This window comes from Salmo trutta, chromosome 16, assembly GCF_901001165.1.
Source record: "Salmo trutta chromosome 16, fSalTru1.1, whole genome shotgun sequence".
Taxonomy (NCBI): Eukaryota; Metazoa; Chordata; class Actinopteri; order Salmoniformes; family Salmonidae; genus Salmo; species Salmo trutta.
In genome coordinates this window covers 36,733,873-36,747,823 of record NC_042972.1, presented here as the reverse complement: position 1 = coordinate 36,747,823, position 13,951 = coordinate 36,733,873, and the positions used below count along the sequence as shown (strand labels likewise).

The 13,951-nt window shown below is 44.8% G+C and overlaps 1 protein-coding gene across 1 annotated transcript in view; it reads left to right on the top strand.

Moving 5' to 3' along the window:
• The window catches only part of LOC115149813 (basic salivary proline-rich protein 3-like), an 82,454-nt gene extending 73,614 nt beyond the window's left edge, over positions 1–8,840 (top strand). Inside the window, exon 2 of the mRNA XM_029692638.1 lies at positions 8,107–8,840. Within this exon, the coding sequence (XP_029548498.1) occupies positions 8,107–8,840 (734 nt within the window). The remainder of the gene's footprint in view (positions 1–8,106) is intronic.
• Positions 8,841–13,951: the final 5,111 nt, after the last annotated feature.

Genomic DNA, 13,951 nt, shown 5'->3' with positions numbered 1-13,951 from the left:
ATCTTTTATGATGCTGATAAAGATACCAATTCTACAGAAGGTCCCTAACTTCGCTTTCACATTCTCTCAAGATTCTGAAAGAAATCAATTATATTTCTCGACTCCTGTTCCCGAGTCAAAATGTACATTTGGTGTATAATTTTACTGCAAGAAATGCTTAATTCTGCAGGAGTTAATATTAAGACTGTGTGAGAGGCTGAAGACCTACAGTCACTGTCCAGATTTCACTTTCCATTTAACCCATCTGAACCGTAGGCTAAAGTTCGCTTGACTTGCCATAGGCACATTTGAAGTCAAATTTTTATAGCGCTTCACAATCATCTCACTCAACATTGTGTCATGCCCTGACCTTAGAGAGATGTTTTATTTCCTCTATTTTGGTTAGGTCAGGGTGTGATGTGGGGTGGGCATTCTATGTTGTGCATTTCTTTGTTTTGGCTGAGTATGGTTCCTAATCAGAGGCAGCTGTCTATCGTTGTCTCTGATTGGGAATCATACTTAGGCAGCCTTTTCCCCACCTGTGTTTGTGGGTTATTATTTCTGTGTGTATACGCCACAGTTGCGTCACGTTTCTTTTTGTTCACCTGTTTCTTGGTTTGTTTGGTTTTCTCCAATAAAGTATGTGGAATTACCGGCACGCTGCGCCTTGGCTGATCTATGGCAGGGAGTTTGAGGACAGTGAACGTGACACATAGGCACTGCTATTGTATCATCTCCTTTCACCACTTCACCAAATCTTTCCCAAACATTACTTTTCTGGCCCTCCCTTCTCTATCTTCAACTGCCCCTTTTGCAGCTTTTCTCTTATTGAATTGAACTCCAACATTGTCCTTTTCTGATTCAGAGGGGTTGGGTTAAATGCAGAAGACACGTTTCAGTTGAATGCATTCAGTTGTGCAACTGACTAGGTATCTCCCTTTCTCTTTCCCTTTTGCCTCAGCTGAACATTCACTTTTTCTGTCCGTTCCCAAAATGGTGCGCGTGAAGCGGACAGATGGTTTTCTTCCTCTTTGTTTAACAAAGTCATTTTGTGACCATCCACAAAATAAAGATTAAATTCAGGACTGCAGCGAGTCCTCGTGTTTCTGCTGTGTGCGTTTGAGTTTCATCACAATGGAATCCTTTGAAAAGCTCTAGAAGGATAACCTCTGATAAAAGGAAAGGAGTTATAGTGCATGTGTGTACGAGAGAGAGACAGAAAGCGAGAAACTGAAAGCCTAACGTCTGCCTGGCCCACCACTCCACCATGAACTTTAGCAGCCTTTACAACCAGATCTACCTCTACAAGGGATCAGTACCCACCTTTGCCAGGACCCTGAAGGACGTCACCCTCAACCCGCGCCCCAGCACCTCACACAGGAGCTATGAATAGCTTTTACTATCTCATCCTGGAATATAGAAGGTCTGAGGTCATCTGCCTTTCGACTAAAGAGCAGGGACCTAGATCACCAAAGTAATCAGAAATGCATATATTGTCACCCTACAAAAAACTAGGTCAGGGGTTCCCAAACCTTTTCACTCAGGCCCCACTTCCCTCATTGGGTAACCTAGCCGATACCCGCTAATTATCAAAATCCTGAAAAGAGTCGCTAAATTCTACAACCACCTAAAAGGAAGCGATTCCCAAATCTTCCATAACAAAACCATCACCTACAGAGAGATGAACATGGAGAAGAGCCCCCTAAGCAAGCTGGTCCTGGGGCTCTGTTCACAAACACAAACAGACCCCACAGAGCCCCAGGACAGCAACACAATTAGACCCAACCAAATCATGAGAAAACAAAAAGGTAATTACTTGACACATTGGAAAGAATTTACAAAAAGAAACTGAGCAAACTAGAATGCTATTTGGCCCTAAACAGAGAGTACACAGTGGCAGAATACCTGACCACTGTGACTGACCCAAAATTAAGGACATCTTTGACTATATCATAGACCCACAAAGAATTTGAAAACACATTCAATTACCACAGTGTGCAATCACAGCTGCAAAATGTGTGACCTATTGCCACAAGAAAAGGTAAATCAGTGAAAAACAAATACCATTGTAAATACAACTTATATTTATGTTTATTTATTTTCCATTTTGTAGTTTAACTATTGCACATCATTACAACACTGTATATATACATAATATGACATTTGAAATGTATTTTGGAACTTTTGTTAGTGTAATGTTTACTGTACATTTTTTATTGTTCATTTCACTCTTGTTTATTGTCAATTTCACTTGCTTTGGCAATGTAAACATATGTTTCCCATACAAATAAAGCCTTTAAATTGAAATTGAGAGGGAGAGAGAGAGAGAATGTCTTAGGGAAAAAGTGTGAGGAAGAGCAAGCGAGAGGGTAAAATAGTGACAGCATGAGCGAGAGAGACTCTCTCGGGTGAGTTGCCGTCCCTGTGTGGAGGGAGAAAGTTCCCATGTTTCCAGTGAGGTGATGGGGGTTATCAGTATTGTTTTGGCAGCCAGCGATGCCAAGGAAAGCTATCGCACAAACAAATTAATTAGTCTCCCCCATTGTTAACTTGAGCTGTTTCCGTCTCTCTTTCTCCCTCCCTTTCTTTCTATAATGCATCCTGTTCACCATTGAGCCCTGGCAAGCTCTCTGCAACAAGACCTGTGTGTGTGTGTGTCTGTGTGTGTGCGCCAATGTAATAAACATCTCATTACAATGTCCCAGGTTGCCTGTTAATTCTATTTGCATAAAGCCTCTTTGTCTGGCCCTCTCCTGCCTCCTGCCGCTGTTTTCATGTCTGAATCTTTATTTACACCAGTGAAATAATACTCACCTAGTCTCTCACTCAGTCAGCATTTAGCCAGGGCTACCCCATAGGATTGAGACAGGGTTGCGATTTGGTTCCCTCTCACCCCCCCCCCCCCCCCCCCCCCCCCCTCTCTCTCTCGATGGTTTGGGAGAATTTAACGACTCTTTTCTGGATTTTGATAAATAGCGGTTATGTACATACCCAGCGTGTGACAGAGCTGCAGGAGTTTTTGTTGGTTATGTTGTCATAGTTGTGCCTAGGGGGGCATATGGGGGAGGGAATGCTGTCAACTCCAGGCAGGTGTTTGTCCCCCTGTGTGCTGAGGGTGTCAGGTTCTTGTCCGGTTCTGGCATTTAGGTCGCCACAGACTAGTACATGTCCCTGGGCCTGGAAATGATTGATTTCCCCCTCCAGGATGGAGAAGCTGTCTTCATTAAAGTATGGGGATTCTAGTGGGGGGATATAGGTAGCACACAGGAGGACATTTTTCTTTGTTAAGATCATTTCCTTTTGAATTTCTAACCAAATGTTCTGGGTGGGGTGTCTATTGATCTATTGCTCCTGTGTGAAGTGTTGGGGCTGCGTTTGAGAGCGATGTCCTTTAGAGTCCGGGCGAAGGTGGGCACTGCTGCCTTGTATAGGTGGACCTGGTCATAAAGGCTGTTCAAGTCCAGGGTGGAGTGGTGGGCCAGGTAAACATTTGGTTTTGAGGCACAGTACTTGCGTTTACCTGCTGTATGGTAGCAGGGTGGAAGTCTTTTCGTGGAGATAACCACTTCTGCATTGGGGAAAGTAGAATAAACTTTTTCTATCACTGCCTTGAGTGCTGTGGCCACCCTTTCCTGCTGGGCTCTCAGGTGGTTTGTGCCTGTGTGTATTATTATGTGTCTGGGTGAACCTAGTTGGTCCTCAGACAGAAGGTCTAGGGCGCGCTGGGTGTTTGGACACCAGAGTTTAGACACTGTGTTTGGGCACAAAATTTTTTTTATTGTATGTATTTCCAATTTTGAGTCCATAAGGAGTACAATCTGTGTCTTGTGTATGTCCTCAGTGGGTGTGGGGGGGTTGTCAGGAGGGCTATCAGGGTGGCTGACAGGGGTGCTCAGAGGGGGTGGGATCCCCTGGGCTTGGGGTTCTTAATTTGTGTGTCCCGCTGTGGTGTCGAGGCTATGGTCCGGGTCTGGGGGGGACTGTTCTGCTGTGGTGTCGAGGCTATGGTCAGGGTCTGGGGGGGACTGTTCTGCTGTGGTGTCGAGGCTATGGTCAGGGTCTGGGGGGGACTGTTCTGCTGTGGTGTCGAGGCTATGGTCAGGGTCTGGGGGGGACTGTTCTGCTGTGGTGTCGAGGCTATGGTCAGGGTCTGGGGGGGACTGTTCTGCTGTGGTGTCGAGGCTATGGTCAGGGTCTGGGGGGACTGTTCTGCTGTGGTGTCAACACTATGGTCAGGGTCTGGGGGGGACTGTTCTGCTGTGGTGTCGAGGCTATGGTCAGGGTCTGGGGGGACTGTTCTGCTGTGGTGTCGAGGCTATGGTCAGGGTCTGGGGGGACTGTTCTGCTGTGGTGTCAACACTATGGTCAGGGTCTGGGGGGGACTGTTCTGCTGTGGTGTCGAGGCTATGGTCAGGGTCTGGGGGGACTGTTCTGCTGTGGTGTCAACACTATGGTCAGGGTCTGGGGGGGACTGTTCTGCTGTGGTGTCGAGGCTATGGTCAGGGTCTGGGGGGACTGTTCTGCTGTGGTGTCAACACTATGGTCAGGGTCTGGGGGGGACTGTTCTGCTGTGGTGTCGAGGCTATGGTCAGGGTCTGGGGGGACTGTTCTGCTGTGGTGTCAACACTATGGTCAGGGTCTGGGGGGACTGTTCTGCTGTGGTGTTGAGGCTATGGTCAGGGTCTGGGGGGGACTGTTCTGCTGTGGTGTCGAGGCTATGGTCAGGGTCTGGGGGGGACTGTTCTGCTGTGGTGTCGAGGCTATGGTCAGGGTCTGGGGGGACTGTTCTGCTGTGGTGTCGAGACTTTTGTCGGGAGCTGAGGTGGGCTGTTCTGCTGGCTTCTCTGTCTGTCTCTGTCTCATTTCTGTGTGATCGCTCCCTCCCTTTATGCCCCCCCCCTGCACCCCCACCCCTCTCTCTCCAAGTTCATTTGGGCTTTCATACCACACTGCTATTTCCCTCCTGCATGTAGATTAAGTCATATGTTTTAAATATTTATTTTCGCAGTTTATATTAGACCACTTAACCATATTATTCTCAAAGTTTGTCAACGAGTGCATCCTTCCCCGAGCCCCAGGGGAAAAAGGGGTAAAAAGGAAAAGAGAGAAACTTGAACAACTGAAATATGCGACAGACGCAGAAAATGTATTCATGAGTTATTTCCTTTGCTAGGGTGCTTGAGGCAGAATGAACACTGTGTCTCTATTCAATTATCAGCAGTGTGAGAGACACACACATGCAAGTAGACACACACACACACACACACACACACACCCATACACACACACGCTGTAAGCAGTGTCTGGTCATTAAACACTGACATTACACACAGGAGGAGATCCCTGCAGGTGCAGTTTACCAGAATTTAGTTCACTTCCTCCTCTTTTTTCTCTCTCTCTTTCCCTGTCTCTCACTCACACTCTCTGTCTCTCTATCTCTCTCTGAGTCTTCTTCTCAATCTCACATTGTGAAACCTATTTAGAGTTTTGCGGACAGCGAAAGTCACACAATATAAAGACATTTTTAATTTTAGAATGAAGCAGGATTCCAGTTGTTACCTGTGTGTGAGTGATGGATCCACAGCCTGTACTCTATCCCAGCCCATGTAGCATAGCTTAGTCTTCTTGTCCTTCTGGCATCACCTTCCCTGACACCTGAACTATCTGTCACCTCCAGAGCTGAGCCTATCTGCTTTAGTGCTACTGACAGTCAGCTTCTGGGTAGCAATATTGATATGGTTGGAAGACACTACAGTACAGTAACACCATATATGGTCATTTTGATTAAATGAATGTATTAGTCATTGTAACGGCTGTCTGAAGAAGTAGACCAAGGCGCAGCGTGTTGAGTGCTCATATTTAATTTTAATCGAGACACTTTGAACAAAGCAAGAAAATGACAGCCAAACAGTTCTGTCAGGTATAACAAAACACTAAACAGAAATTAACTACCCACAAACCCCAAAGGAAAACAGGCTGCCTAAGTATGACTCCCAATCAGTGACAACGATGTACAGCTGTCCCTGATTGAGAGCCATACCAGGCCAAAACAAAGAAATACAAAGCATAGAAAAACGGACATAGAATGCCCACCCAAATCACACCCTGACCAAACCTAAATAGAGACATAAAAAAGGCTCTCTCAGGTCAGGGCGTGACAGTCATGAATGGTTAAAAATAGTAAAATAATTTTCTTGGTCATACTTTAGCAAAACACATACACCCACAACATAATGGATGCAGCAGAAAACCGTGTGGTATAATCTACTGTCTTATCTGTAATGTATCCTGTAGTGAGGGAAATTACATCTTGAGACTTTGGGACTATAAGGTTCTCTCTGCATTTGTATTTGTTATTAGCTATTGACGTAGCCTTGTTCTGTTCAATGTTCTCTAGCTGTATAGTACTCTAAATACCCCCATTCATGTTGTTAAGTTCAAAAGAATACAATGTAAAAATTACTGACACCATTCAAACCAATAAGGGTTCGGAACTTTAACCTTTTCAAGCGTGAGTTCCAGATATCTCTAACAGTCGCCCCAGCAAGTTTTTTTATGCGCATGATGTCAGAATGCACTCACTGTTCCAAAATGTGATTGTTACGTAACAGGACAGTTAACCAGCGCTGCCCTCAAACCAAGGCACGCTACGTTGCCTGCTAATTATCTATAGGCTTTGTTTCAACTTGACAATTTTGTAAGGGTAGGCAGTAGGTTTTTTTTGGGGGCAATGATCTGTGAGGTGATACATTTTATTTGCTTTGTGATTTGTCAAAAACTGTAAACGACTTGTCAAGTCATGTGCTCCGGTACTTGTATACACTGTAACAAGTACATGGAGGATTTGTAATATGCTGAAAAGTGGCCAAACTAAGCTAACATTTTTCAGGCAATGGGGGCAGCCATCTTTGACTTTGACTTTGCTTATTTGCGTCTTATAGTGAATGGCATTCTGGGATTAGGGAGTTTTCGCTTGTCAAACAAACAAACATGGCTGCCATCCTAACGAATTGAACTGCTGTTAGCTTAGCTGACGCACATCTCTTTTCTAAACAGTATTACATTTCTCCCTTGTGCTCACCAGAGATGAAGTATATTGTAAACAATTCTAGCTGTTAGGTCACTAACTTGTGTTTTATATTTTGTCAGCGCTACCTGTTATTTAGTCTGGTTTATGGAATGAGTTTGGCTGTGGATGTGTTCTGTGTGATGCTTGAATGATGAAGTTCACATTTATCTTTTACAATAAAAGGTGAAATTGAGGAATAAAGTTGTGAAGACCTTTATTTCCCATCAGTACAAAACATTGTTTAGATGCTTTTCTGACAAAAATGCTGTTTAGACGTGTTTGTTGCATCATAAGTTCTGTTGCTACTGTTCCAATCACATATTTGCGATGGTACGCTTCAGGGACCAGTCAACTATGATCACAAATATGGCTTAAAGCTAATTATTTCAGAACCATGTTTTTACAGCTGGAACCGTATACTCCTAAGCTCTTGATTTCAAGTCCTTGGGACTGTTAGGTTCTAGCTGACATTTTGGTCAAAAATGAGTTATTCACATAGAGTTGCTCTTTAGGTGATCCTTCACATGTGAGATTTGGGAAAAAGTTAAAAAAATATATATAGAACGTTCTATCTGTGCAAACACCTTTGAACTTGTTGCTATAAGGTTCTATCTACAATCCAATCACACAATCCTGAGCTGTCAATAAATAATTGTATGTAAGATGATGTACTTATTGAGTCATGAAAGAGGAAGACATGAAAAAACAGTTCTGAGATCCGGGACTCAAAACTATACATTTGGCAGATAGAACCTTAAAGTCCCAAGTCCTTTATTATTCATATCATAGGTTCTTGTCTTCCTTTGCAATTACTTAGATTGTTTTCATCACTTTTCAGAAGAATGCCCATAACTTAAGTTCTTAAGTTCTTCTTAAATACAGGTGTGCCTTAGAGCATGTTTAAGGCCCATCGGAGAGGCATTGCTGTTTTCTTCTATATCAATACAAAAACCTCTATGGAATGACTATTTCATTTTATTGATAACTAGCAAGTAGTTTACTCATTCAGAGCTAAGCTGTCATTTTAGTGCAGGTGTCTTCAACCTTTTCTTTCCCAGGGACCCCTTCCCAGAGAACCGCGACCCAGGGACCCCCTCCCAGAGAACCGCGACCCAGGGACCCCCTCCCAGAGAACCGCAACCCAGGACCCCCTCCCAGAGAACCGCGACCCAGGGACCCCCTCCCAGAGAACCGCGACCCAGGGACCCCCTCCCAGAGAACCGCAAACCAAGGACCCCCTCCCAGAGAACCGCAACCCAGGGACCCCCTCCCGGAGAACCGCGACCCAGGGACCCCCTCCCAGAGAACCGCGACCCAGGGACCCCCTCCCAGAGAACCGCAACCCAAGGAGCCCCTCCCAGAGAACCGCGACCCAGGGACCCCCTCCCAGAGAACCGCGACCCAGGGACCCCCTCCCAGAGAACCGCGAACCAGGGACCCCCTCCCAGAGAACCGTGACCCAGGGACCCCTTCCCAGAGAACCGCGACCCAGGGACCCCCTCCCAGAGAACCGCGACCCAGGGACCCCTTCCCAGAGAACCGCGAACCAGGGACCCCCTCCCAGAGAACCGCAACCCAGGGACCCCTTCCCAGAGAACCGGGACCCCTCCCAGAGAACCGCGACCCAGGGACCCCCTCCCAGAGAACCGCGACCCAGGGACCCCTCCCAGACAACCGCGACCCAGGGACCCCTTCCCAGAGAACCGCGACCCAGGGACCCCCTCCCAGAGAACCGCAACCCAGGGACCCCCTCCCAGAGAACCGCAACCCAGGGACCCCCATCATATGTTAGCAAAAAATAATAATATTCAGTTGTCTTGTCTTATCATCCGGTGAATGATAATGATTTCAGAATGATTTCAGTATTTTGACGAACCCACATTATAACTGGAGGAAGTGTAAATTCTAATATAGCCTATTAGCTAGAAAGGTAACTGCAAATACATTTCCCTTGAAGAGCAGCTGTTTAGCTGGTTAAACAAAGGTTAGCCATGTGTTGGCAAAAAAGTCTAGAAAGCTTAGCAGCAGTTAGTGGCACTTGTCACACTGGTAGCCTATTCGCAGGTACTTTTTCAAAGCCTATGGCAGATACTCCAGTGCGTATAATTGTCTCCAATGAGTGTAAGTTATTAAAGACATGATTAGAAAGATATTCTCCTCTTTTCTACTGTAGGTATGTAATTCAAAATGTGTTTTTATGTTGTTGCCAGTCTCTCCATGTCTTAAGACGTCTTAGGATGTTATACCCTGCACTTTAGGTACCTTTAATATGAGGACCTTTATGGGTTATGAAAGAAGAATTCATTGCAAAACAGTTCTGAGATCTGGGATGTGAAAACTTTGATGCTCAGTATCTCAGAACTATGCTTTGCACAGATAGAACCTTATAGTCCCAAGATCACAAAGGTCGGAATGATTGTCTGACTGTGTTGTTCTGATCTGGCCTTAAGTTTGATCAGTCTGACGAGACAATGAGACGGATCCTCAAGGACAAGCACCAACCAAATCATGGGAGTTCACCTCTTGCTCTTTGTTTACATCTCTTTCAACACTGACTTCATCTACATCCTTCATTCATTGTATCATTCAAAGAGCTGAAATTAATTAATTATGCTAAAGCATTCAGATGCTCGAGTGAACAGGTCTGTGAGACTATAACAGCATTTTCAGGTTGACTGTTCCTTTTGTAGCAGCCCTTCATTTTCTCCCCGTGTTCTGAAGGCTGCTATAGTCTTCTGACTGACAGACACACAATAAGACTTGTATTACCGCCTAATACTACTTCCAATCGTAGTCTGATCAGAAAAGCATAGGACTGGGCAGATAAAGACTCAGTGTGTGTCTGGTGTGTATGTGGACATTCACATGGGAGGGTTGTGTGTGAGCGTAGGTAATGAGGTGACATTTGAAGAGTTCCACTGGTCTTTGGATGTGCTTTACCCTTCCACCTGAGAAATGGGAGTCTGATTTTTGATTTTTGTATTTCTCCTCTATTTCTCTCTCTCTCTTTCCCTGTCTCGATCCTGAGACATCTTCAGTCTTGTCTAACAGCAGACAGGCAGTGAACAGTGTAGAAATGCCATGTGTTCACAGTCTGTTAGTGTTTATGGTGTTTGGAGAAGCAGACTGGCTATGCTGGCCTTGGAGTGAGCGCTCAGCACAACACTTCAAAGAAGAGCCACGGGAGGAAGACAATAAAAATGTCTTTACCTAGATTATCATATATCATATTTGTCAGTCAAAGTGCAGGAAGAAGATGAAGAAGTAACATTTGATTGTGTCATTTGATTTCAGAATAGTTGAGATTGTGCAACCAATATGAGGTATGTTGTGTCTGATCATTTCATCATGTGTGTGATTAAAAGAGGAGCTGAGACTGTCAACAGGAAGTTGTTGTAATTGAACTCAGAACCACATCAGAAGGAGACACGTGGCTCCCTCACAATGACACACCCGCTGGCTAGTTAGTAGCAGTTAGAGTAAGTGTGCACAATATCCATATTAATGTAACAATCACAAACAAATGTGCGTGTGTGCAGACTATCCAAGTTTATAGTGAGGCCTTCTGTGTTCCTCTACAGCATGTGTTTCTGATGCAGTACTGTTTCTATAAATACACACATCCACAAACAAACCCCCTAAAGCATGAGTGTGTGTTTGTGTGTATAGCGGAGTTCATGCGTGTGTGTTTGATGGTGTTTGTAAGATCTGTGTGTTTGTACGCATGCTTGTATGTGTATATGTGTGTGTAATTGTTTGCATGTATGTGTGAATAATGCAGTGTCTGTGTGCGCGCCTAGTATTCTGCTGAAGTAACAGCAGGTTTGTGTTTGTCATGAATCTTGTTCTGGAGGCAGCTCTGCAGAGTGGTCACTAGCTGGCACAGCCACATCTTATTTTAAACCTAACCCTTATCTTAACCCTAACCTTAACTACACTACTAACCGTAATGCCTACCCCTAACCTTACATTTTTGTTTTTATACATTTTTACAATATAGCCAATTTTGACTTTGCAGCTAGTCCATCTAGCGGAAATCGCTCAGTTCTGCCTCAAGGATAAGACTCATCCCAATAAATGTCAACCTGTGAAGTAACAGTTGAATAACAGCGAAGATACATTGTTGTTTGAATGAGCTGTTTAGAGGGTTTGGAGAGTGGACAGCATACGGAGCGCAACAGGACGTGACACACCATCTCAATTAGTTCATGTGACAGACAGGAGTTCATAGACACAGGTCAGGCATTACTAATCAATGACGAACATCCAATTCTCACCCTTACATTATCATCACAGTCTGGGTTTGTGTGCAGGCAGATCGCTCAAGAGTGACTTTGAAATTGGACGTCTATACATGTCCTGAGGACGTTGGGAAATGCCTTTAAAACCAGCCACTAGGGGCAACAGTGAGCGCTATTACCATCAAGTAGGCTTGGGTTTTGCTATGGCATTTTTTTTTTTACCTTATCCAAAACCTTAACCCTTAACCTTCTAAATTAAATGTTTGGAGCAACCTAAAAGTTTGACGTTTGGTGAAAAGGAACTATACTGAGCAGGAGGAGTCAACCCAGGGTGTCAAAAACACTTTGAAATTTGACATTAGAGGAGAAACGTGGATAAACATCTAATTCTGCGGTGAGACTGTGAGAGCATGTTCTTATGTGAGACCTACCACACGGTGACTACTTCTGAATGACTTCGGAATCGAATTTGTGCGATTGTGTGAATAATGATGATACATGTTTTTGCTCTGTATTCTGCTGCCAGGTCACCCGCGATTTAAGTCAGTATTCGACGTCCATCCATGTCTGAGGACGTCGGGTGATGATGTGGAAACGGGTCACTAGGGGCAACAGTGAGCGCTGTTACCTTCAAGTAGGTTTTGGTTTTGCTTGGGTGTTGTGGACGGGGATGGTGAATGGGCAAAACATTTGGCTCTAATTCCAAACGCTGCAAGTTTGAATCCAGTGATAGATTTTTTGGGGAGGATATTCAGGGATTAATGCCTAAAGTTAACCTTAAACACTTCAAATTTGACTTTTCCATCAACTTCAAAATTGTTTGAGAAACATGGATGACCGTCTGTTTCTGATGCGAGACTGTGAACGCTAGTTGGTATTGTCCTGCCTTTTCATCATAACATCCTGAGCATAGGCCTATCTGTATTTCTATTATTCGCTGTCGGCGCAGGTAGCGGGAGGTGGCTCTTCTGCTTAGTGGCTCATAGTAGAAGTTACCTATAACCACTGAGAACATATAACCACTGAGAATGTCCTCTAACCAAGAGAACATTCCAGATGTTTCAGTTCATTTCATTCATCATCGTCTGCTTTTCTTTCTCTTTTTCTCCAAAACAGGGATGACTCCATTGGTCTCTTGCACAGCGCTCCCATCCTGGTGACCTATTTTCCCCTTCTCTTTCCGTTGTCAGCTCCTTTCTCTCTAGAATGGGGCTGGCATTGTCATTCCAACAGCCTTCCTTTCACCCGCTGAATAAAACCCAAATCTGTGTGAGCGTACGTTTGTGTGTGTGCCTGGTTCCGTGTATGTGCATGTATGTGTGTGTGTGTGTGTGTGTGTTCATGTGTGTGTGTGCGTGCGGTACAGACCAGACTCATCAGGAGGAGAATATGAGGTGATTCCTGAGTGAAGAATAGTTCTTTATGAAGCTGTAATGACCTGAGGTTTAATCTCTCTGCCCAGCCTTTAGGAGAGGAGCACAATACCCCTTATAGAGCACTTAGATTACATATTTAAACACAGCCCAGTGATACGGCTGGTCAGAGAGCTTTGTGTGTGTGTGTGTGTGTGTGCGTGTGTGTGGGATGAATATCCACTCCTAATCCGTCTCTGTCCACCCTCTCCTCCCTCCCTCCTCTCTTCTTTTCTCCCTCCCCTCCCCTTCCGTCTATCCCAAAGTTGTGAAAAAACAGAGGAGATGAAAGGTGAGTTTCAGATTTACATTCTCCTTTTCCTTTCCTCTGTCTAGATGTCTCAGACAGCCGGACACATCCCTGTCTGTCTGTGAGTCAGGTGTAGGGTTTTAGGGTGAGGCTAAGAGCCTGAGGGTGAGATTTCTTCCATCAGGGAAAACCCTTAGATGTTTTCTAGCGGGCATCAAATAGAGTGATGCGCGCGCGCGCGCGCACACACACACACACACACACACACACACACACACACACACACACACACACACACACACACACACACACACACACACACACACACACACACACACACACACACACACACACACAGTGTACTGTGACAGAGAAGTCCGTCACTGGCGGCGGGCAGCATTTGGTACACTAACACACACACACATTCATCACTCCTCCCTGCTCCATTATCAGCTACGTTAACAATGTGGGTCGACACACCAGTTAACTTCTCTATCTTAGTACATACATTTCACCCTTTATTCTTACCTCCCGTCAGTAACAGGTTATGGTATAAAAAATATACAGACAAGTGTTCATGTTTAATTTAAGCAACGTTATTGTACTTATCAATGTTATGGATGAGCGTGTTGTTTGTTTGGTTCTGTTCCTCTATCTCTGTAGCTTCCGGGTATGCTGGGATAAGGACCAGAGCTACGGTAATCGGGCTGGCTTTGTAGTGCCTGTCCCGACTGGCTCGTTCATGTGAATGGGCATATTGGAAGACTCCATGTCAGTAGGGATGGGATTGTGTAAATGTGTTATATTGGTATATTGTATCATGAGAAACGTGTTGCAATGTATATAATTCATTATGTTTAGCTGAATGGAAAATGTAGGCTTTGATGAAGGTAATAGCTTAATTAATTAGTGCTGGGTGTATTCTGATGGGAGGGGCTTCCCCGACAAAAGCAGCCTCTCTTTCAGATCAAGGGAGGAAGCATTTTGGTTTGAGCTGTTC